Consider the following 20,051-nt stretch of genomic DNA (forward strand, 5'->3'; position numbering starts at 1 on the left):
TTGAGATTATTATTATTTTTTTACAGAACGAAATATACGCAAGTCCAAAACAAATATTAATCAATAACTAAAACAATAAAAATTGATATACAAAATTCATCAATAATAACTAAAAAATTATACTTATTTACAATGTTGTATCTCCGATTTGAACAGCGCCAATTACATCGTTTGATGTAAAAATATCTTTTGATATAATATCGGACTTCTCCATAATTCTTATCAGATATCTGATATAAACTTCTTGAACACTATAGTTTGTTAATAAAACAATTTATGTCATTACTCAGTAACGAAAACTTTTTTCTCGCATTGCGATATACGCGAGAATAATAAATCGATTAAAGATTTTCTTGTGTTAAGAATGTGCAGCATTCACTCATTCACACATTTGCATACATTCTGAAGGCAGTAAGATACCATCAAATTATTAGAGGCAAAATAAATTAAAAACAGACTATAAAATGTTTTTAAATTAAGGAATTATACTGGATATTCTAGAATTTATCTCTTATAAACTATACTTCGAATTTTATTTTTATTTTTATTTTTTTTTTGTATATTTTAATTTATCAATTTTTGTTATCTTTACATGTATAATTCCTTGTACACATAATTTTTTGCAGAAAGACCATTTCGCTGTTCTCCAAAACAGATTTTCACTGCTTCCCACGCACGAACTCGTGAAAGTGCAACATAAAGTTGTCCGTGATTGAAAACATCTTTTCGGAGATCTAGACCGACTTTTTCAAATGTCTAACCCTGCGACTTATTTATTGTCATAGCAAAAGCAAGTTTTATTGGAAATTGTCTTCGTTTAAATGTAAATGGATATTCATTTTCGCAGTACAATGTAATACGATTTATAAATACTATTTCTCCAGCTTTATCACCTATTAAAATTTCACATTTGAGCATGTTATTTCCAAGATGAAAAATCATTAATCTAGTACCGTTACACAAACCCTCGTTTATATTAAGATTTCGTATGAGCATTATAACACTGTATTTTCGTAAGCGCAATTCATAAGGTGGAAGAGATGACGGTGACAAAGAATTTAAATATTCTGGTAAAAGCGCTTCAGTAATATCACTGTTATCACCACAATTTTCGGTGCTGTCTATACTCGTGTAGGTCCTTTCAGTTGAATTATCAAGTAATTCAACAACTCTTTTATTAATAGCATCCACGTCAATGTTTCTTGCTGACAAAATAACGCAGTGAGCGGCTTTTTTATATTGTTTCTTTTGTATAAGTTCGCCAAACGTATCAATGACAATATCAGAATCAGCGGCCGTGGTACACTGTAACGGAATTTGTATATTGTCATCAAAATCATTTAACTTACCATCTCCAAGATCTAGCAGAAATTTGGCAAATTCTATTTCATGAGGTAGAGTTCTCATGTTCTTTGTTAAAGATAACTTTACAAAATTAATCCACAATGAACTAAATTTAATCGACATGTTAACCATTTCACTGCGAGTACCACCAATTTTAACTGGTAGAAGTTGTCTAAAATCAAGTATTACAATTACTACAATTACTACAAAGTATTACTACAATTTTTCCACCAAATAGTCTATCAGTAAGCATGATGTCGCGTAATGTTCGATCCATAATCTCAAGTGCGTATCTTGGAGCCATTGGAGCTTCATCCCAAATAAATACGTCTGTTTCTTTAAGAATTTGTGCTTCGTTTGATTGCGCTTTAATATTTGATGATGAGTCACAGAAAAGTGGAACGGGTAATCCAAAAGTTTTATGAACGGTTTTTCCTTGTGGAAGCAATGTTGCCGCAATGCCAGTAAAAACCATTGTGCTAACGCGTTTCTTTCTGCCTTTTAACAGATACCACAGTGTGATATATACAAAAGTTTTACCTGTACCACCTGGGCCATCAACATAAAAACAATTATTTATTGTTTCATTTTCCTTACTATTGTTTACTGCATTTAGAATGATATCTACTATATTTTTTTGATTATCGTTTAATTGTCGGCATTTTTGCATACCGATCTCCAACGTCTCTTCAAATGATACATCATTCAAAGACTCATCAATTTCATTTAATTGTTCCATGCTTGGAAAATTGGACAAACTCATACCTTCGGCGGTTAACAATGTATTTATATTAATATAAGATTTTCTTTGAGCTTGTAATGTATTACTACAGTTTCGTAAATAATCTTCTGACATTGAGACTTTAAATTCTTCCCAAAGTTGTTCAGGATAAATTGGTTGGCAATGAATTAAAATACGAATAAACAACCTTCGAAGTTGTCGGGGCATCATCCAAATTTCTGCTTCATGCATCGCTCGTTTCCACTGTTCGTCATCTTCTATAAGACCTAAAGTCAAGCAAGCAGCTGTATATGTTTCGTGAACAACATTATTAACTGTTCTTAAATCTTGAAAACTTGTAGCACCTTTCACTGTCAATAGTAACAATCGTAGATGGAATAGTTCTATCTGGGTAGGACTAATTGAGTACATACGACCAATGCATTTAAAATGAGCTTTTCGTTTTTCCCAGCGAGAAATATTTCGGCCATTAATCTTTTGTTTTTTAAAGGCAAAATAAGAAGGAATTTCAGTATATGTATATTGCCTGGCTTCTTCATCACGGCCATTCAATATGAAATACTCTTGTAACATTGTTGTTTGATCTATAATAGCAGCAATTTCATTTTCGTCGTTGTCAATGTTGATTGTAAAATTTTGTTTGTTAGGTAAGTGCACGGGCAATCGTATTACAGTGTGACTTTTTTCTTGTAAATTCTTATTAAGAATACGCCAACATGCTTCGACCGGTCCGACATATCGAGTATCGATGTAATCACGTATTTCATCGTGATTTATGCAATTATCTTCTGCTGCAGTTCCACTAATAACGACAGTGGCTGCATCATGACCTTTGTATACATACTTATATAAGTATTTGACGGATTTAATACTCGAGACAACTTCAACATTGATGTGACAATTAAAAATAAGTGACAATTTTGGAGAGTAAGGTACAACAAAACTGTTGTCAACTATGTACCCACCAGGGCGTTCAAAAGTCACACCAGTATCTCTTCTGCGATAGTGTGGGTATCCGTCTTCATTCATTGTTGTTTCATTTTGCAATGGTTTGGGGTAGTGTTTTGAACATTTTTCATTGACAATGCACCAATCACCACATGGACCATGAATCATGTTTTTTATAATAATATCGTGCAAAACAGGATTCTCACAAGGATCAGGAATTTCTGCTGATATGTATCTATCAACAATCTCAGGGGTTGTTATTTTATAATTATGTTTCAAATGTATTAACATATGAAGGTGCGGTAAGCCGCGCTTTTGAAATTCGATAACGTTTATGTACGCTGATACTTTCCCAAAGTAATTTTGTCCTGTAATTATATCCACAAGATATTTTTTTTTTATATCAAATACACGAGCACAAAGATCAGGTCTATCTGCTGTTTGCTGACCAGGAAGTAGATTTTCTTTGATTTCTCGCCAGTTAGGATTGCAAGTCATTGTTATAAAGAAATCTGGTTTCCCATACTTGCGAACAATAGCCATGGCATCCTGATAATTTTGCATCATGTTGCGAGGTGAACCAACAAATGACGACGGAAGTATAATCATTTTTCCAACATGGCCGTTTCTATCACTTGCAGCATTTTGTAAATAATCTACTAATCCCTGATATGATTCGGCTCTTAATTGCTTTTGATTTTCTTTACAGTAGTCAATTCGATCTTTTTCAATTTTAACATAATTGTCAACGACCCACTGTTGAAACAATCGCCTTCCTCGTATAAAAGGATTAAATTCAACTCGTATTGCCATTCTGTACTTAACATATGCAGATCTACTGACACGTCTAGGATTTCTAGTATGGATACGCATTAAATTACGATGCCAACCTTGAGTACCATATGGATAAAATATTGGATATACCCAAGGTTCGACGTTCGGATCCATGGTGCTGACTTTTTGTAACGTGTGTTTGTGTTTTTATTACGTATAATAACGTACGAATCTGGAATTTCACCATCCGCTGTCGTTTTAAAGACAGCTGCAACTTCATTGGTTCGTTGAAAATTGTATCTGCGACTATCCGTCCCAGGTTTTAATGTAAATAACAATTGTAAGTCCGGTAACTTTTCATGACTATCTACTGCTAATTTACGCTGATTTTCTACTTCCTCGCCCATCATTTGATATGCTTCAGAAAACACATTATTTTCACGAAAAATGTAATCGAGTGTTTGCAAAAGTTCATAGTTAAGCGTTGGATTTTTGTTTGATCGATATGTAGATGCTTCATTTGAATCCACTATGAAAAGCTGACCGTAACTTGGATTCTCATTCTCAGCTGGATACAGTGATGTATTAATTTGGTAATAAATCTGCCCTTGAATTTTAAAACAGTATGGACCAAATCGCCGACCTCTAAGGGTTATCAAATTAGCGTTAAATGATGCAAAAGAAAAGGAACTATTATAGCTTCGAATATTGTCATAAAAATAATTAGACTTAGCATGACTGCCGTCAAGTAATGCACGCAGCTTATAAGGAGGATCAGATAATGCATCAAGCGATACTTCACCATGACCACAGCAATCATTAAAAGAATTACCTTTATTTGATACTCGTTCGGCAGCAAAATGCTTTGCACTACAATTACTGCAAGAAATATCCATCGCGCCAATATAATGTTCTTCTATATCTTCAATACGTAATGTATTTAATGCATTGATCGTTAATTGCCTTTTTGCCCGCGCTCGGTAATCATTTTGTCGTTCCAACAATGTTCGCGGTGCATTTTTACGAATAGTTATTTCGTTTTCGAGTAACACAATGTTGTCATAAGTAGCGTGAGAAATAAGAGAGAGATGCTCGTTATTCTTATTCTCAACATTTACTACATTTTGAATGGTATTTGCTGTTTGTACAACTCGAATCCTTTCTCGCCGAGATCGTTGATTTTCTCTATTTCTTTGCCTACGAACCTCTTGAAATTCTTCTTCCTCTTTTAGTGTACGCAATACTTTTTGCCGAGGCATTCTTTGCGTTAAAAATAACAGATACAAATTAATAAAATAACGAATTATAAAACGACCTACATATATAATTCAATTACAAAATCATAATTTTCATTTTTGTAATTTTTTATTCCAAAATCACTTTTATAATTTTTATTTGTTTTTATTATTCCAAGATCATTTTTATCAATTTTTTTTTATTTCCATGGTTAGTTTCAACATTTTATTATTAATCTTAATCATTTACATTTTCCTTTATTTCAGTTTTGTTTTCAAAATTTTATTCAAAGTATCTTATATATAATACATGAAAGGAACACAGTAAGAAAAATTAATTTCAAAATTAACACGTTAACTACTATTAATACATTAATTACTATGACAATCACATTAATTGAAATTCTTCTATGCTGTCATCAGCCTTGAGCCGAATCTGGAACAAAAAATAAATAAATAAAAATTATTATATATCCGTACTTTTTATATATGCTTCAAAATTATACTGAATAAAATATATTTATGATTATTTTAACTTAAAATAATAATAGATATTCTCTATTAAGTATTTATAAAGAGCACAACTGAAAAGAGAGAGAGAGAGAGAGAGAGAGAGAGAGAGAGAGAGAGAGATTTATCAATAAATTGAAAAATTAATTAAAAATATACCATTTTCAATTATGTACTGAAATTCAAGTTTGGTTTCCAACTTCAGTTATGAAAGGCAACAAAATCGTCGATTATTTTAAACTTCTTATTCTATAAACTTGCTTTTTTGTCAATTTTTTACCGCACCTGCAAAATAAGAAAAATTAAATATTATATACACTTAATTTTTATATATGTTTTAAAAATATTAGGAATAAAATATATTTTTGCTTTTTACATATTTATTATCTGAATATTACACTTTTATAAGTTAAAACTGTATGGAATAAATATAAACTTTAATTATAAAAACGATAAGAAAATTAATAAAAAAACAGCAAAAAAAAATTTATTTTAAAATTATTTTAAGTCAAACACACAACAATCAGTTTTATAACTATAATGTAAAAAAAACTATATAATATTTTCAGATAAATAATATAAAAACTAATAATTAAACGCACCTGATCTCTTGTAATTCACCCAGTAATGACCCAAAAACAAACTTTCTTTGTTGTTTAATTTTCAGATAGAACACTGACTCACGCAAATTGACTTGCGCGAAAACCTGATGATCAAATCAAACTAACTAAAACTCCGAGTTGTAAACATCGAGCTATTCATGTCACTTTTCACTTTGACAGATCAAAATCACTTTTCATTTTGACAGATCAAGTGTCGCTTGAAGTGGTTCGTGCTCGAAACAGCTCGGACCAATAAGATGCATAGTTATTGCGGTGACAATACCGCGATACTTTTCGAGATTTTTGTTACATTTCCTTTTTAGAAAGGGATTGCCATTAGATTTTTGATTATGATTTTAATTTCTGAGATATTTCAACTGAAAGTGAATTTGACAGCTAAATTCCAAATAAAGCATAGTAGCGGCCGTGACATTTGCGCAGTGAAGTTTGCGTCATGCGGCACGATTTTTTACGTACTTTTGGCGTCGCGCCGCTACCGCATCGCTTGATAAAAATTTAAATAAAAAATGAATTGTTCTAAAATTTTGTATATATCTTAGTTAAATACAGCTGTAATAGCATTAATATTCGAAATGTCAGACAATGCATATTGTTACAATAAATGTGCGCCGCGTTAGGGCCACCGCACAAGCTCTTCTATAATACGTTACGTTACGTTAAGTACTCTATATGAACTTAAGCTTGTACTTAAAATTTAATTTAAATCAACGCACAAAGAAATTCTTAACGTAAGAACTTAAAAACTTATGTTAAAAGTTTCTTTGTGCGTTGATTTAAATTTAATTTTAAGTACAAACTTAGGTTAGTCAAGTACTTAACGTAACGTAACGCGTTACAAAAAAGCTTGTGCAGTGGCTCTTACCCGCTGCACCGCATTGTCCCTATCACCCCTACTTGGTGGCCGTCACTATCGCGTCGCTTGATGTCCTGTCAAATGAAAGCACGCAGTACTACACAGCCACCGGAAACACGAATTGACTCTAGTGTCATTGTATGTCGAATTGATAATATTGTAACATATTACATACGCACAACAAAAGATTTGTCGTAAAAACTATCGCATGCGCACTACATTAGCAGTCAATCAATATGCCCCACAGAGCTCGTGGTACAAAAAGTATTTATTGGCCAGAACTCCATGGAGGGAGCGATAGTAGCGTGCTACCGTCCGTATTGTGAACATCAAGCGAAAAGAGTGTAGTGAGATAAAAAGAGAGATCGAGGAGAGGAAGAGAAAGAGAAAGAGAGAGAAAGAAAAGACGATCGCGCGATTTCGCGCTCGATCACACCAATTGACGTAATTGTGCGCGAATAATAATATCTTTTTCCGATTTATTAGAGCGGCGCAAAATAATGCTTATATTATATTTATGCATCGCGGTGCCCGTCGCCAGCGGCGGAATAGAGGAAAAAATAGAAAACAACAAGAATCTCTCAAAGGTAAGACACACTGTTCATCGGTCATCAATATTATTATATATAGAGTGTTTGGTATTTTTTTTTATGGGATATTTATGAGCAGGTAGAGCGCATTAAACTGAACAGAAAAGTCCTTTAGCGTTTTTCTATTTTCGCAATAGTTGACGAGTTATGGACTTGCAAAATTTCCTGTATTAGCCCGGCCTACCAGCAAATGCAAGCGCACCGAGCGCCCGGCCGCCCCCGCCAGCGCTTGAGCTTAGAGATTGCTAGGCGCGCGGGGGGAGTTGTTACAACAAGCAGCAATGGCTACGCACGAGCGACGCGTAACGCTGGATTCTCCCTTTGAGTTATAATAGTTCCTTACTTTTTTTAATGAATATAAAATTTTCTAACGACAAAAAGTATGTGTGTACGTGTACATACATATGTTCAGAGAAATATCAGTTCTGATGCTTAAAGAAGCGATTACTAAATTAATTTTTTTAATAAATAACGATTATTTTTAATAAAAGATATATTTTTTGATGATAGTCTTAAACGTCGTAAATTGTCATTATAAATTAAAAGAAAAAACTGTTATCATGTGCTCGAAAAAAGAATTTATAGTTCTTCAAAAAACATTACAAAATTTTATCGATTAAAATCAAAATAACAACCAAATAAAATTTTTGTTTTATCTTTATATTCTTAATTAAAAATTAAATAACTAGAAAATTTATATTTTTAATAAAATTAATCCCCGTGATCGACTTATAATACACAGAGAAAACTCTTTATAATAAAAATTACTATTGTAAGTAGTAGGTAAACGCGGACCAAGGAGGAATTATGGAAATTTTTATTATGTTTTTCATCAAATCACGATAGTATTTCCACCACTCATATGGTTTAATTCTCTGAAATTTCTTCTTACAATTCGTGATTACTATCCGAAATAATAAATCATACATTAATTTTAAAAAAAATCAATTACTCAATTCTACTTTTATTTTTTTAAATAATTACCTTATCTTTAATGGTTGAAAAGAATATTCTGTCGGTAATAATAAACACCTCACTTACATAAAACAAATAATAATTAACATTTTCCTGTGTGTACACACATACATACAAATTACATACTAAGAGTTTTTTAAATTAAATGAACAAATAAAAATAATTATTTTTATATGACGTACGCGTGAATGAGCAACGAGGATTGTGCAATGCAAGTACCGCGCAGCAAAAAATAATTTTATAATTTTTATTCGTCTTTTCAGTAAGAAAATGACTGAGCGCTATCATTTCCACACCACCTTGCGGTAGATAGCATAGTGCGTTTTTTTTATAGTGGTTTCCCCAATAGGCCTAATCCACTCTCATATTTTAATGCAAAAATTGTTCGAAGTAATGTCCTCTCTCTCGTACGTAGAGTCCGACTATTCGAACAATATCACGCGTTGCACGATGCGCCATTTCTGGCGTAATAGTATTAAAAGCGTCAATTATAGCTTGACGCATTTTTTGTTCTGTACCATTACGCGCATATTCGACTAAACTTTTTATGTAACCCCATAGAAAAAAGTTTAGTACATTTAGGCTGGTATTCATAGTCGAATCTTATTTCAAGATCGTCTCAAGCAATATCTTAAGATGCTAATACAGCTCTGTGATTGGCTGATGGCATCTTAAGACAGTACTTAAGATGATCTTAAATATAAGATCCGACTATGAATACTGGCCTTAGATCCGGCAATCGTGGTGGCCAGATGATCGGACCACCTCGACCCATCCATCTATCGGGGTAACGTGCGTTTATTCTCTAAATCTGAATTAGTAAATAGTCACTAATTCCCAGTGAATATTCACTGAAATTACCAGCCAAAAGTATACCACTGGCAATCAGTGTAATTTAACTATTAAATTAGTGAAACCTTAATGGAATGCTGAAGAGATCAGTAAAAAAAGCATACTGATTTATTCAGTGAAAAATTCACTTATTGATTAGTGTACGGAAAAAAGGAGTAATTACTATAACAAATTTAGTCATAAATATAGATAGCTAACATTTTTTGTAATAAAAACTATAATTTTGCAGTAGTAACAAAATCTTTTGCTAAAATGTTGCTAAATCTTTTGGCATTTAGTAACAGTTACAAAAAGGTTTTGCTGTAATTGCAAAATTATAGATTTTATTACAAAAAAATGTAAACTGTCTATATTTATAACTAAATTTGTTGTGGTAGTTCTCTTTTTCCGTATACATTTTATATTAATAGATTATTATATTGGGATTGCAAACTGAAAATAATTAAATATATTTTTTATATATTTTAGACTTCTTGAATTTCCCATATATTATTAGTTTATATCACATTATATAGCATATAATTTATCTTATTATATAAATTAACAGAAAAATATTAATAGAATATATATTAATAGATTAATATATTATATATATTATTAAACCTCCCTACTTGGTTCTCCAACTTCCGCATCTTCCACAACATTGCAAATATTTATATGTAACGAAGAAACAGTATTTGATGGGTTTACATTAATCAGATAAATAAAGCTTTCAATGAAATTATAAAAATTTAAAAGAGAAAGTGGATATGAAACATGCAGCACTTGATACAATTTAAATAAGAGATCAAATGCTGCAATTGGAGTTGCTCGATGCGGAAGCATGAAAAACCACTCGTCGCCCTGAACAAAGAAAGTGTTCTTTTCTTGACCTAGAATACACATAATATATGGTTGCACGTTGCCATCCGTCTCAGTTCTTAAATTCTGCTCAGTATAGGGAAGATTGGTTCCTTTCTACAGAATAAATACATAATAATTTTTGATGTATTCCTTTTATCATATATGTATAAATTGATATCAAAAAGTTTAAAAACATACCGGAAAAATTTTTATAAGATGAGGATTTGGAACTTCGGTAATAGTATTTAAAATGTTTTCCTTATCTCTTTTTTGTAACTAAAATAAAAGCAATATATGACATTATCTTAAGAAACTATTAACATTATATAAGTACAATAAAATAAAATTCTCACTTTCTTGTCCTTATTTTTTGGATCGTCTGCATTAATTTTTTTTAAAGAATTTGATGGAGGCAAAAGGAGAGTCAGTGCAATCAAAGCTCGTAAAGCGTTTAATGAAAAGAAAAAAACATAGTATATTATAAAAAATCTCATTTTTCAGAACTATTTCGATCAATAGTTTAACAATAAGCAAAAACTCATTACATTAAAACACTCACCATCATTAACAGGAAGATTGTTGGTTTTCTTCATTATATCTGATCTATATTTTATAATATATCCAAGAATTTTGGTAGTATAATAGGAAGGGAATTTGGCCAAGAAATTATCTTCACAATTTGGATAAATAATATTAAAATCTTGTTCTATCTGAAAAATAAAAATATAATCCACACTTACAATAAAGAAGATGGTATTATAGCTACTGTAGACAATATGATCACTCGTATTATCTCCGTTGTTAACTGAAAAATTTTGTAACAAAATATTGTAACTTTTATAAACAATTTTTTATATTAATTTTTGGGGTGATTATATTATCATTTTTGTTTCTTTTGGACCATTATGTAGTGCTACATTTTTATAAATATAATATTTAATAATAATGTAAATATAATAAATATTTTATAATTTTTAATCTAAAATCTAATAAATAACACTTTGATGAATATAATCGTTTCAATTAAAAATTATTAATATTATCATTAACTTTACCATTAACATTAATTATTAACAAAGTTATATAAAATATAAACGAATGGCTATATTATCACCTCCTCTAATAACTTAAATTGAAAAAGCTGGTTTCAAACTTACCATTTCACCATTATAATCAAGAAGACGCGGATATTTTTCAAAAATATTTGATATAACAGGACCAGAGCTTATAATCCATTGTCTTCTATTTGAGAAAGTTTCCTTGAGACATTTCTTGATTAATTCTTTGTTACTATCAGATGGCAACTTATGTTTCATCCACAATATCTAATAATATAAATCAGAATATTTATGTTGTGTGCTTAAACAAGTTTTATTTAAAAGTAGAGATTGTAAAATATATTAACGAACCTTTTCTTCCAAAACATGTTTGTCGAGTACTACTACGTCATTATTTGAAACACTGGAACTTTTCTCCAAGCATTGTGCTTTTCTTTTCATTGAAGAATACTTCTTTTTTTGAGAGGAAAATTTTGTGCGAACTGTCCACAATCGAAATTCGATGAATCCTTGTCTAGTTTTGGGATCATAATAATGTTCCTAAAATTTATTATGAATATTTGTGATAAATATTAATAATGTATGGTAAGAAATGCCATTGAAAATAGGTTTCTTGAACTTACATAACCATTACATCCTGTCACATTATTTTTTAATAGAGGAAATTCGGAAACGATGGCACTTGCAAGTGATACTTTGACTTTATCTGGAGGATAACTAGAACAAAATGTTATTTTGGTATTTGAGACTTTTGCGGTATACATAATTAATTCGAGGCATTTCAGTTCACTAAAAATTCTTTATTAGGAAGAGGCGCTTATAAGGTAAATTGAAATATACATGAAACGTCAAAATAAGAATCAGAAAAAATGCGACTTCAATTCGGAAATCAAGCTTCGAATTACTTGTACTATTATGATAGCGATCAATTAAAAAAATAATAAAATATTTACGTACTAATTGTTTTGTGCTAAAATAAGCTCAGCCACAACGATACGCACAAGGGCTTTTCTATCAGATTCATTAAAAGAACCTTTACGAATAGCTTTCAATATAGAGACACCTTGCTCATGATTTTCAAGTGTTTTCTCCACAGTTCCATAGCGCTGAAAATAAAATAAAAGAATAAAAATATATCTAACTTAGAGAACATACAAAAAATCTTCATCGTAAATTTATTTTTTTTAATATAAATATTTTACCGAGAATATATTTAAATTCGCTTCTGATTGTGATGAAAACTGTTGGGGATGATCTTCTAGTAAATTTTTTGTGGAAAGTACTTTATTTGGGCCAATAGAACCGGTTATTTCATTGAATATATTTTGTGATAAATGTTGACTTGATGTTGCAGTATTTTCAAACATTATAATTTCTTCATTTTTTTCTTCTTGTAGAATTTTATGTAGATTATCAATGGGAATGTTTTCCAATATTACCTAAGAAAAGTTTTATGGGAAATAAAATATATAAAATAAGAAATAAATATATAGGTTAAATTAATAAATAATTTAACATATATATTATATTGTATGCATAGTAGAACAAACTTACAGTTGATTTACATTTTAATTCATGAAGAAACTTTGTTATTATTTTTCTGGGTCCTAGTTTAATTTGTAGTTCTTTTAAATCTGATTCTGAAAGCTCTAAGAGAGCTTCTCCATTGATAGATTGTTCTGAAACAAAAAGAAACAAAATATGCATTTCAAGTAACTAGTTAAAAAAAAGCGAAATAGGCCACATCGTAATATTGACAAAAATTAAATTAGTCATACTAGAAGAAAAAAATATCAGAAAAATAATGCAAGAAAACAGTAACAAAAATATTATCCTGAATTAAGAAAATTGATTTTTATCAGTATTCAAAAAAAAGGACTAGCTGTTATAGCTTTTGCTAGATAAAATAAAAGATTAAAAAATAATTTTAAATATTTAAAAATAATATTAAAATAATTTTAATATAATAATAAAGAACTTGTACATAATATTATAAAAAACGCCTAAAAATATAGTGATAAAGTTTGATTTGAATAAATGTCACACAAGATAACAGATTAAATGATAGTTGCAGTTTTCTATAATTACAAAACATATGTTAAAAAGCAATAGTCAACCATTAAAAAACTTACTTTAATTTCTGTGTTTGATAGTATCAATTTTAAAGTATCTATTATTGGCACATATTGATAAGTTTTAAGTACAATTTTAGGTGTATATGTTCCAGTTTTGCTATGTAATAAATTTTCCATGCGGTAACCAAGAGGAATCTCTATAGGTTCAATATAACCACAATTAATTTTTAATGCCTTTATCTGGCCTTTCAAAGTATGAAGATCGTCAAAAGGATTTTCAAAATCAAAGTTGGAAAGTAATTCAACAACTTCAAGATCTTCAGTAGCATTTCTTGCTTGAAAATATTTGAGAACTTTATTCTTGAAGAATTTAGCTAAATTCAAAATCACTTCTTCGAATTCGTCCAAAACATCGCTCAAAATACTGCCAGTTATAGATCCCTTGGATTGAAGTCTTGCAATTACTCTGATAATTGAAGTATACAAATCAAAATTTAAATTTTCATAAACATCTTCATAATTTTCCATGTCGGTTACTTCTTCCATTGCAGCATTATCTTCAGAAAATTCATCTTCATTATTATCAGGATTGGGTAACTGGTTAAAAAATTGAAAATTAATAATAAAGTTATAGTTAATAACTTTTAACTTAATTAATTTTTAATGATTTAATTTTTAATTTTAATTATTTTTGAAACTTATTTACTTTTTTTTAAAGTTAAAACTTTTGTTTAGGTAAAAAAAAATAAAATAAAAATACATTCCTGCATAAAAACAATATTTTTTGTTATTTTATATAATTAATAGTATAGCTTAATTTACAAATAAAATAATAAAAAGTTTGATAATACTAATCGTATTGAATCTATTTAAATTAAAATAGAATTACTTTTTAATTTAATATAAATAAGGGTTCTCTTTAAAATTATCTTTTATTTTAACTTAAGTTAATTTAATCTTAATTTTTTAATTTAATCTTAACATTACTTTAATTAAGTTAGTTTTTTATTTATGGAATATTTAACTTAAGTTTATTTTATAATCCATTAATTTTATTTTAATTTAGTTAAAAAAATATATTAACTTACCCAATCCTGATTATTATTAACAATAAATTCAGACTCTAAGTCATCATTATATCTGTATTTATGACATTGACGTATATGCCTCCTTAATGTATAAAAATATTTAAAATTTCGCCAACATCCATCTTGACCACATTTAAAACCAGTATTTCCTATTCCTCGATGAATAGTAAGTCCGTGAGAAATTCGTAAATGTCGCACTAAACCATTTAATCCTTTGGGAATATGTTGGTAACATATGTAGCAATTCAAACGTTCCATTTCAATATTTTAAAACGCTGTAACAATTCTAATCCAAATCGATATCAATATTCAAATCTAAGACTGTTATAATTTCCAAAATTCATCTGAAGTTAAAAAATGATTATTGAAAAACCAATATATTTCTTATTGGGAGATATTATTTATTATTTTTTAATAATTATTTTTTAAAAACAGTTTGTTTTTTTGAGTTTTGATAACAAATTCTATGAATATTGACAATCATGTTTTTGTTAATCAATATGATATCAAAAATCAAGAACATAAAAGAATATTAATTCAATCATTCAGAATGCTTACCTAGAAAAATATTAGCAGTTAATTCGTTTTGTGTAAGATCCAATATTTTTTCTGCTACTTTTCCTGGTGACCATTTCATAATATCACTCATATCTATAAAATTTTTACTGATAAACTGAAAATTATCTGAAATATTGAAATGCATATTCAAGATGCAATTCACTTGACGCCACAAATGTTTCGAAGCTTGATTAACTAATTAGAACCAAGAATTTTATGAATTGATTAATCGAAAAATGCTTTGAAGCGGTTTGTAGCGTCAAGTAAATCGCACCTTCAGATAGACAACTTTGTACATTATGTAAGCACGCACACACACATGCACGCACGTATGTATGCACAAATGCACGCACACGCACGCGCGCGCGCGCGCGCGCGCACACACACACACACACACACACACACACACACACACACCACTACACCACACCATACACACACGTGCATACATACGTGCGTGTACGTACGTATGCATGCGTATGCGCATGCATGTATATGTATGCATGCGTGTACAGATTTTCTTTCAAAAATGTATTACTTTATAAAATATACTAGATTTCATCATTTTAATAAAAGTCTATAAATTATGATTACATTAGAAAATAAATAACGGCATCACACCTAACCTAACCTAACCTTGTCGCGTAATCTTATCGATAAATTGAGTATAGAAACTAGCGTGCAATTATTGATTAATTTTTAATGGTATATAATACAAAAACAGTTATACTTACCAATAATGTGATATGTATACTAAAAGTTCTCAACAGCACTTTGTAACACTCAAATAACAGTAAAATAGATAAAGAAGGCACCGGACGCATAAGACAATGAGCGTGCATAAGCATGTCTCCTAGAAGCCACTGGTAAATAAGTAAATGACGATATAGTCACTGATTGCGCAGCGCGTTTAGACATATTCCACTAATTCGTTAGTGATGTGACAAATCACTGGTTAAATCAGTGATTTTTCCACTGATTCAGATTTAGAGAGTAAAAAATCGCGAATTGTTCGGCGAAAATGCGGAGAAGCTCCGTAGTGTTGGAAAATCATCTGTGTTCGTACATGAAGCGGTACATCTTCAAAAGGCACAGGTAATTGATTTTCAAAAAAATCCAAATAATTCTCGCCATTTAGACGCGGCGGGAGAAACACTGGACCGATCTGAAAATCATTGACAAAAATATTTGCATTTATCAGCGAAAGAAAATTACTTATACGATTAACACTTACTACTTGGTTCGCGATCATTCCTGCCCATACATTTATGGACCATCTATAGGGTAAGTTAAAGTATAATGGCCATACGGAAAAGATGGCCAATGGCTATAATTTCTTCAATAATTGCTAAATAATGTGTTCTCGTAATTATTTTTAAAGATAATCAAAATATTTACTCTAGTTTCTGTGCGTATATTATTAAAAATAATGATATTATGGATATCACATCACGTTTTTACTTTTGACTGCCTGCAAAATTTTTCACGTGTTCATTAGAAATTGCCACAATGTCGAATAAATTACAGTTGTGCTGTCGCAATGAACGTTATCCACGTAACAAAAGTATGTAAATTGTAATGTGTAATTATATTTTTTATTTCCTTTTCTATTTTTTAAATAAATATTATGATTATCTTTCTCTCGTAGTTTGGGCAAAATAGCCCATGAAATTTCGGGGTATAAGCTTGGGGGTAGGTGTTTATGTATATATTTTATTAAAAAAGACGAGAATTAAGTTATGCACCTAATATTTTAATTTCACATATCATATATGTTTTTTTTTACTGATAACAATGAGTTAAATTGATTAGAAACTTGTGTGAACATTTAATATGAAACATGTTTAAAAATAAAATTAAATATGTGATAATATGTGGCAATAAAGCTAAATATGTAAAATTAAACGTTTTTTTATTATTCTATAAATGTTAAGTACATAAAAATTGTATAGCCAATTATTTTATAATACTATGGCCATCTCTTCCATAAAAGTTGTGAAAGATGGCCAATGTTTATGTTTCAATATTTTGATAATAAAAAATTTTTATTAAGTATTTTCTCTTTAATGTCGATAGTTTTACATACTTAAAGCTTCAGTGAAGTAATATACCGAACGCAATTAAAAAATAATAAAAATAAAAGTATGTTTTTTGCATTTAAATAAACTATGGCCATCTTACCCTACTAACTTAGTCTACCGAAACGCGCCTTTTGGCGAACGACGTGAGGATTTTCCTCTGCCCAATACACATTATTGCGGGAATTAGATTCTATTCATTGGTTGATTATAACATATACAGGGTGTTTGGTATTTTTTTATGGGATGTTTATGAGCCAAAAAAAGAAAGAAAGAAATGGAAGGAGCAGAGAGTAAAAGAAGAAAAAAACATTAAAAAGATATAAACAGAGAACAGAAATAAAAAAGGTACAAGATACATAATATTAATGAGTCAGGTGTAGAAAGTCAATCTATTATTCGGTTTGTAGTTAATATTGACGCCAAACGGGTATATATATTGATTTTTTTTATAGCTGTTTTAAAATCAATCAATACGGAAGTAAAACCATATATACACTGCAAAAGAAAGTAATATATCTAATAAAATATGCAGTTGCGAACTGTGAACTACAGATGTACTCAATAAAATAATACATGTGTTTTTTAATTGAAAAAAGTCAAAGTTTGTTATCATTTTGCACAAGTTTCTCGTTAAAATCTTGCTAGTATTAATTCAGATTCTTAAAGTTCATTCTTTTCTAAGCAATATAAAAAAATACATGTCGATACGATGTTTTTTGTTGATTGCACACGAGTTTGAAATTTGCACTGCATTTTAGGGTATTTTAGCGAATAAATACGGTATTTTTTTAATATCATGAATTTTGAGTATCAATATGATATTGAATATTGATTTGATTCGTGTTTAACTCAATCATATTGCCGTCATCAAAGTGACCCGATGTGCACCACGTGGAGAATGACGATTGGATTTTGTATATCATCTTACTACTACTAGTTACTAATAATCTAATTTAAACAGTAAGTCATTTTTCTTCTCTCTCTCGTCCAATCTACCGTTTCCCATGTGCATAATCGCTAAGATCTTTGAATTATTAGCTCAATAATTCTTGGAAAATTAAACAACTTTTTTTATTCTGACTGTCTATTTCTTCTCTATGTCAGGAGATGACGTTAAAGGATACTCTGTATTAATCATGATATAGCCAGAATGTCTGCTGTTCTGTTCGAGTTTATTATTGTTATATTACACATAGTATCTCAGATTGATTTTATATTCTCTCGTAAAAGTGTAGAGCGAATTGAAATAAACACGAAAGTCTCATACCGTTTTACGATATTTGAATTTAGTATCAAAATATTAATTAAAAAAAATTGGCGAATGATCACACGTATAATATGTTAAATGAGTTGTAATGCCAATGTCTTTCGTCGTGTGCTTGTACATTAGATCAAACTAAAAAAAAAGTCTTCTATCAAATTCTGGCCAATGGAGCAGGAGCTCTAGATCATTATGAGAAAAAGTCTTTTATCATTTTACAAATGTCCATATAGATTTTGAGTTATTAACTGAAGAAAATTAGTGCATGATACGCGCGATAATGCGCTAATTTTCTTTAATTAATAGCTAAAAATCTACGTAATTTGGGAAATGGTAAAAGACTTTTTATGTTCAGTTTGAACTAATGTATAAACTTTGCCATGTATAAACATTGATGTATAAACACATGATGGCAAACGTCGCCAGTATAGCTTATCTATCATATCAAGCGTGATTATTCACAAACTTCTTTAATTATATTTTAATAATTATTACTAATATCGCAAAATTAGATATAGGACTTTTGTGTTTATCTCAGTCTACTTTACGAGTGAGTCCCAGATGCGCACAGTAACAAACAAACACCACCAATCAAATTCTATAAATTCATCCTAACCCTAACCAACCCAGCAATCTGATTGGTGGTGTCCGTTTGTTACTGTGCGCATCTAGGACGCTCCCTTTATATCATAGTTTAACAAAAAAGAACAGAAAAAATAGAAAGTTATATATTTTTAAATACTAAAAATATCCGAGTTTTCCTTTATTTTAATTAATATAACAATTTATTGCAATAATCAGAAACAAGTAACATAATTCTACAAAGTTTTATGACCAAGGGATTTAATGAATCTATGAAGAACAAGTTGTGCAACAATTGTTACAGGTATAAAATATATTAGGGTGACAACAACCATTTTTAAAAAATTGGTTGCTTCACAGTTTTTTGTTCCTTTTTTAATAACAAATAAAATAAAATTTTATATTTAAAAAAATATTAATATTTAGAGGTCGCTCAAACTAATTAAAGTTATTAATTCTGATAACTTTAATTACACTAAGAAAAAAAAGTTTTAACTTAACTATATCTTTTAATTAAATTAAAATTTTTCAGTTCAAACTATTTATGTATTAAACTTAAGGATGTACTGGCTATACAGTCTGCCAAAAGTTAAATTGAGAAATTGAAATGGGAAATGTGTCAATATTTATACTTTAAATAAACTATAATAATAATAATAATAACAATAATACTTTATTGTTTCCCAATATAGGGGTTACAAGGCGCTTTTTTCTACGGAGCGTTTCCCGAACCGTTTACACTTGTATCATCCCTCTACTCCCGAACCGACGTGGCCATTTGCGATCCTTACATGCTATCCCCCCCCCTCCACCACTCTCTCTTTTTCCGACCCTCCTTTCTGACTCTCCCTCTTCCATTCAACTCTGCCCTCCTTCTACCTCTCCTCCTCGGTTTTCTCTTTCCGTTTTCCTCTCAGTGGGCCTCTCCTTCTCTTCTTTTTCCTTTTGTCTTCCTCTGCTCTCTCCGCCTCTTAGTCTCCATTCCCCTCATGCTTTCTCTCCTTCCTGCTTCTCCGCCCTCAACGGTTCTGCTTCTACCTCTCCTCCTAAGAATACCAA

At 30.0% G+C, this 20,051-nt stretch overlaps 2 protein-coding genes and 1 long non-coding RNA gene across 3 annotated transcripts; all 3 read right to left on the minus strand.

Moving 5' to 3' along the window:
• Positions 1-756: 756 nt before the first annotated feature.
• On the minus strand, positions 757-5,067 carry LOC118648297. The gene is made up of 3 exons (XM_036294632.1): positions 4,053-5,067; positions 1,562-3,990; positions 757-1,425 (listed from the first exon to the last, which is right to left on the minus strand). Exons 1-3 carry the CDS (start codon positions 5,065-5,067, stop codon positions 757-759), a joined length of 4,113 nt encoding a protein of 1,370 aa, XP_036150525.1.
• A 235-nt stretch (positions 5,068-5,302) lies between these two features.
• Positions 5,303-6,888, minus strand: LOC118648299. Its single transcript, XR_004965237.1, has 3 exons — positions 6,156-6,888; positions 5,713-5,838; positions 5,303-5,479 (listed from the first exon to the last, which is right to left on the minus strand). It is a non-coding gene; the product is annotated as an uncharacterized LOC118648299 (long non-coding RNA).
• A 3,104-nt stretch (positions 6,889-9,992) lies between these two features.
• LOC118648298 lies at positions 9,993-17,670 on the minus strand. The gene is made up of 12 exons (XM_036294634.1): positions 15,803-17,670; positions 15,069-15,161; positions 12,902-13,026; positions 12,550-12,786; positions 12,305-12,453; positions 11,971-12,064; positions 11,699-11,887; positions 11,447-11,614; positions 10,849-10,999; positions 10,643-10,740; positions 10,488-10,565; positions 9,993-10,403 (listed from the first exon to the last, which is right to left on the minus strand). The coding sequence occupies exons 2-12, from the start codon at positions 15,157-15,159 to the stop codon at positions 10,044-10,046; spliced, it is 1,740 nt and encodes a 579-aa protein (XP_036150527.1). The 5' UTR covers positions 15,160-15,161; positions 15,803-17,670; the 3' UTR covers positions 9,993-10,043.
• Positions 17,671-20,051: the final 2,381 nt, after the last annotated feature.

Source organism: Monomorium pharaonis, unplaced genomic scaffold, assembly GCF_013373865.1.
Source record: "Monomorium pharaonis isolate MP-MQ-018 unplaced genomic scaffold, ASM1337386v2 scaffold_363, whole genome shotgun sequence".
NCBI lineage: Eukaryota > Metazoa > Arthropoda > Insecta > Hymenoptera > Formicidae > Monomorium > Monomorium pharaonis.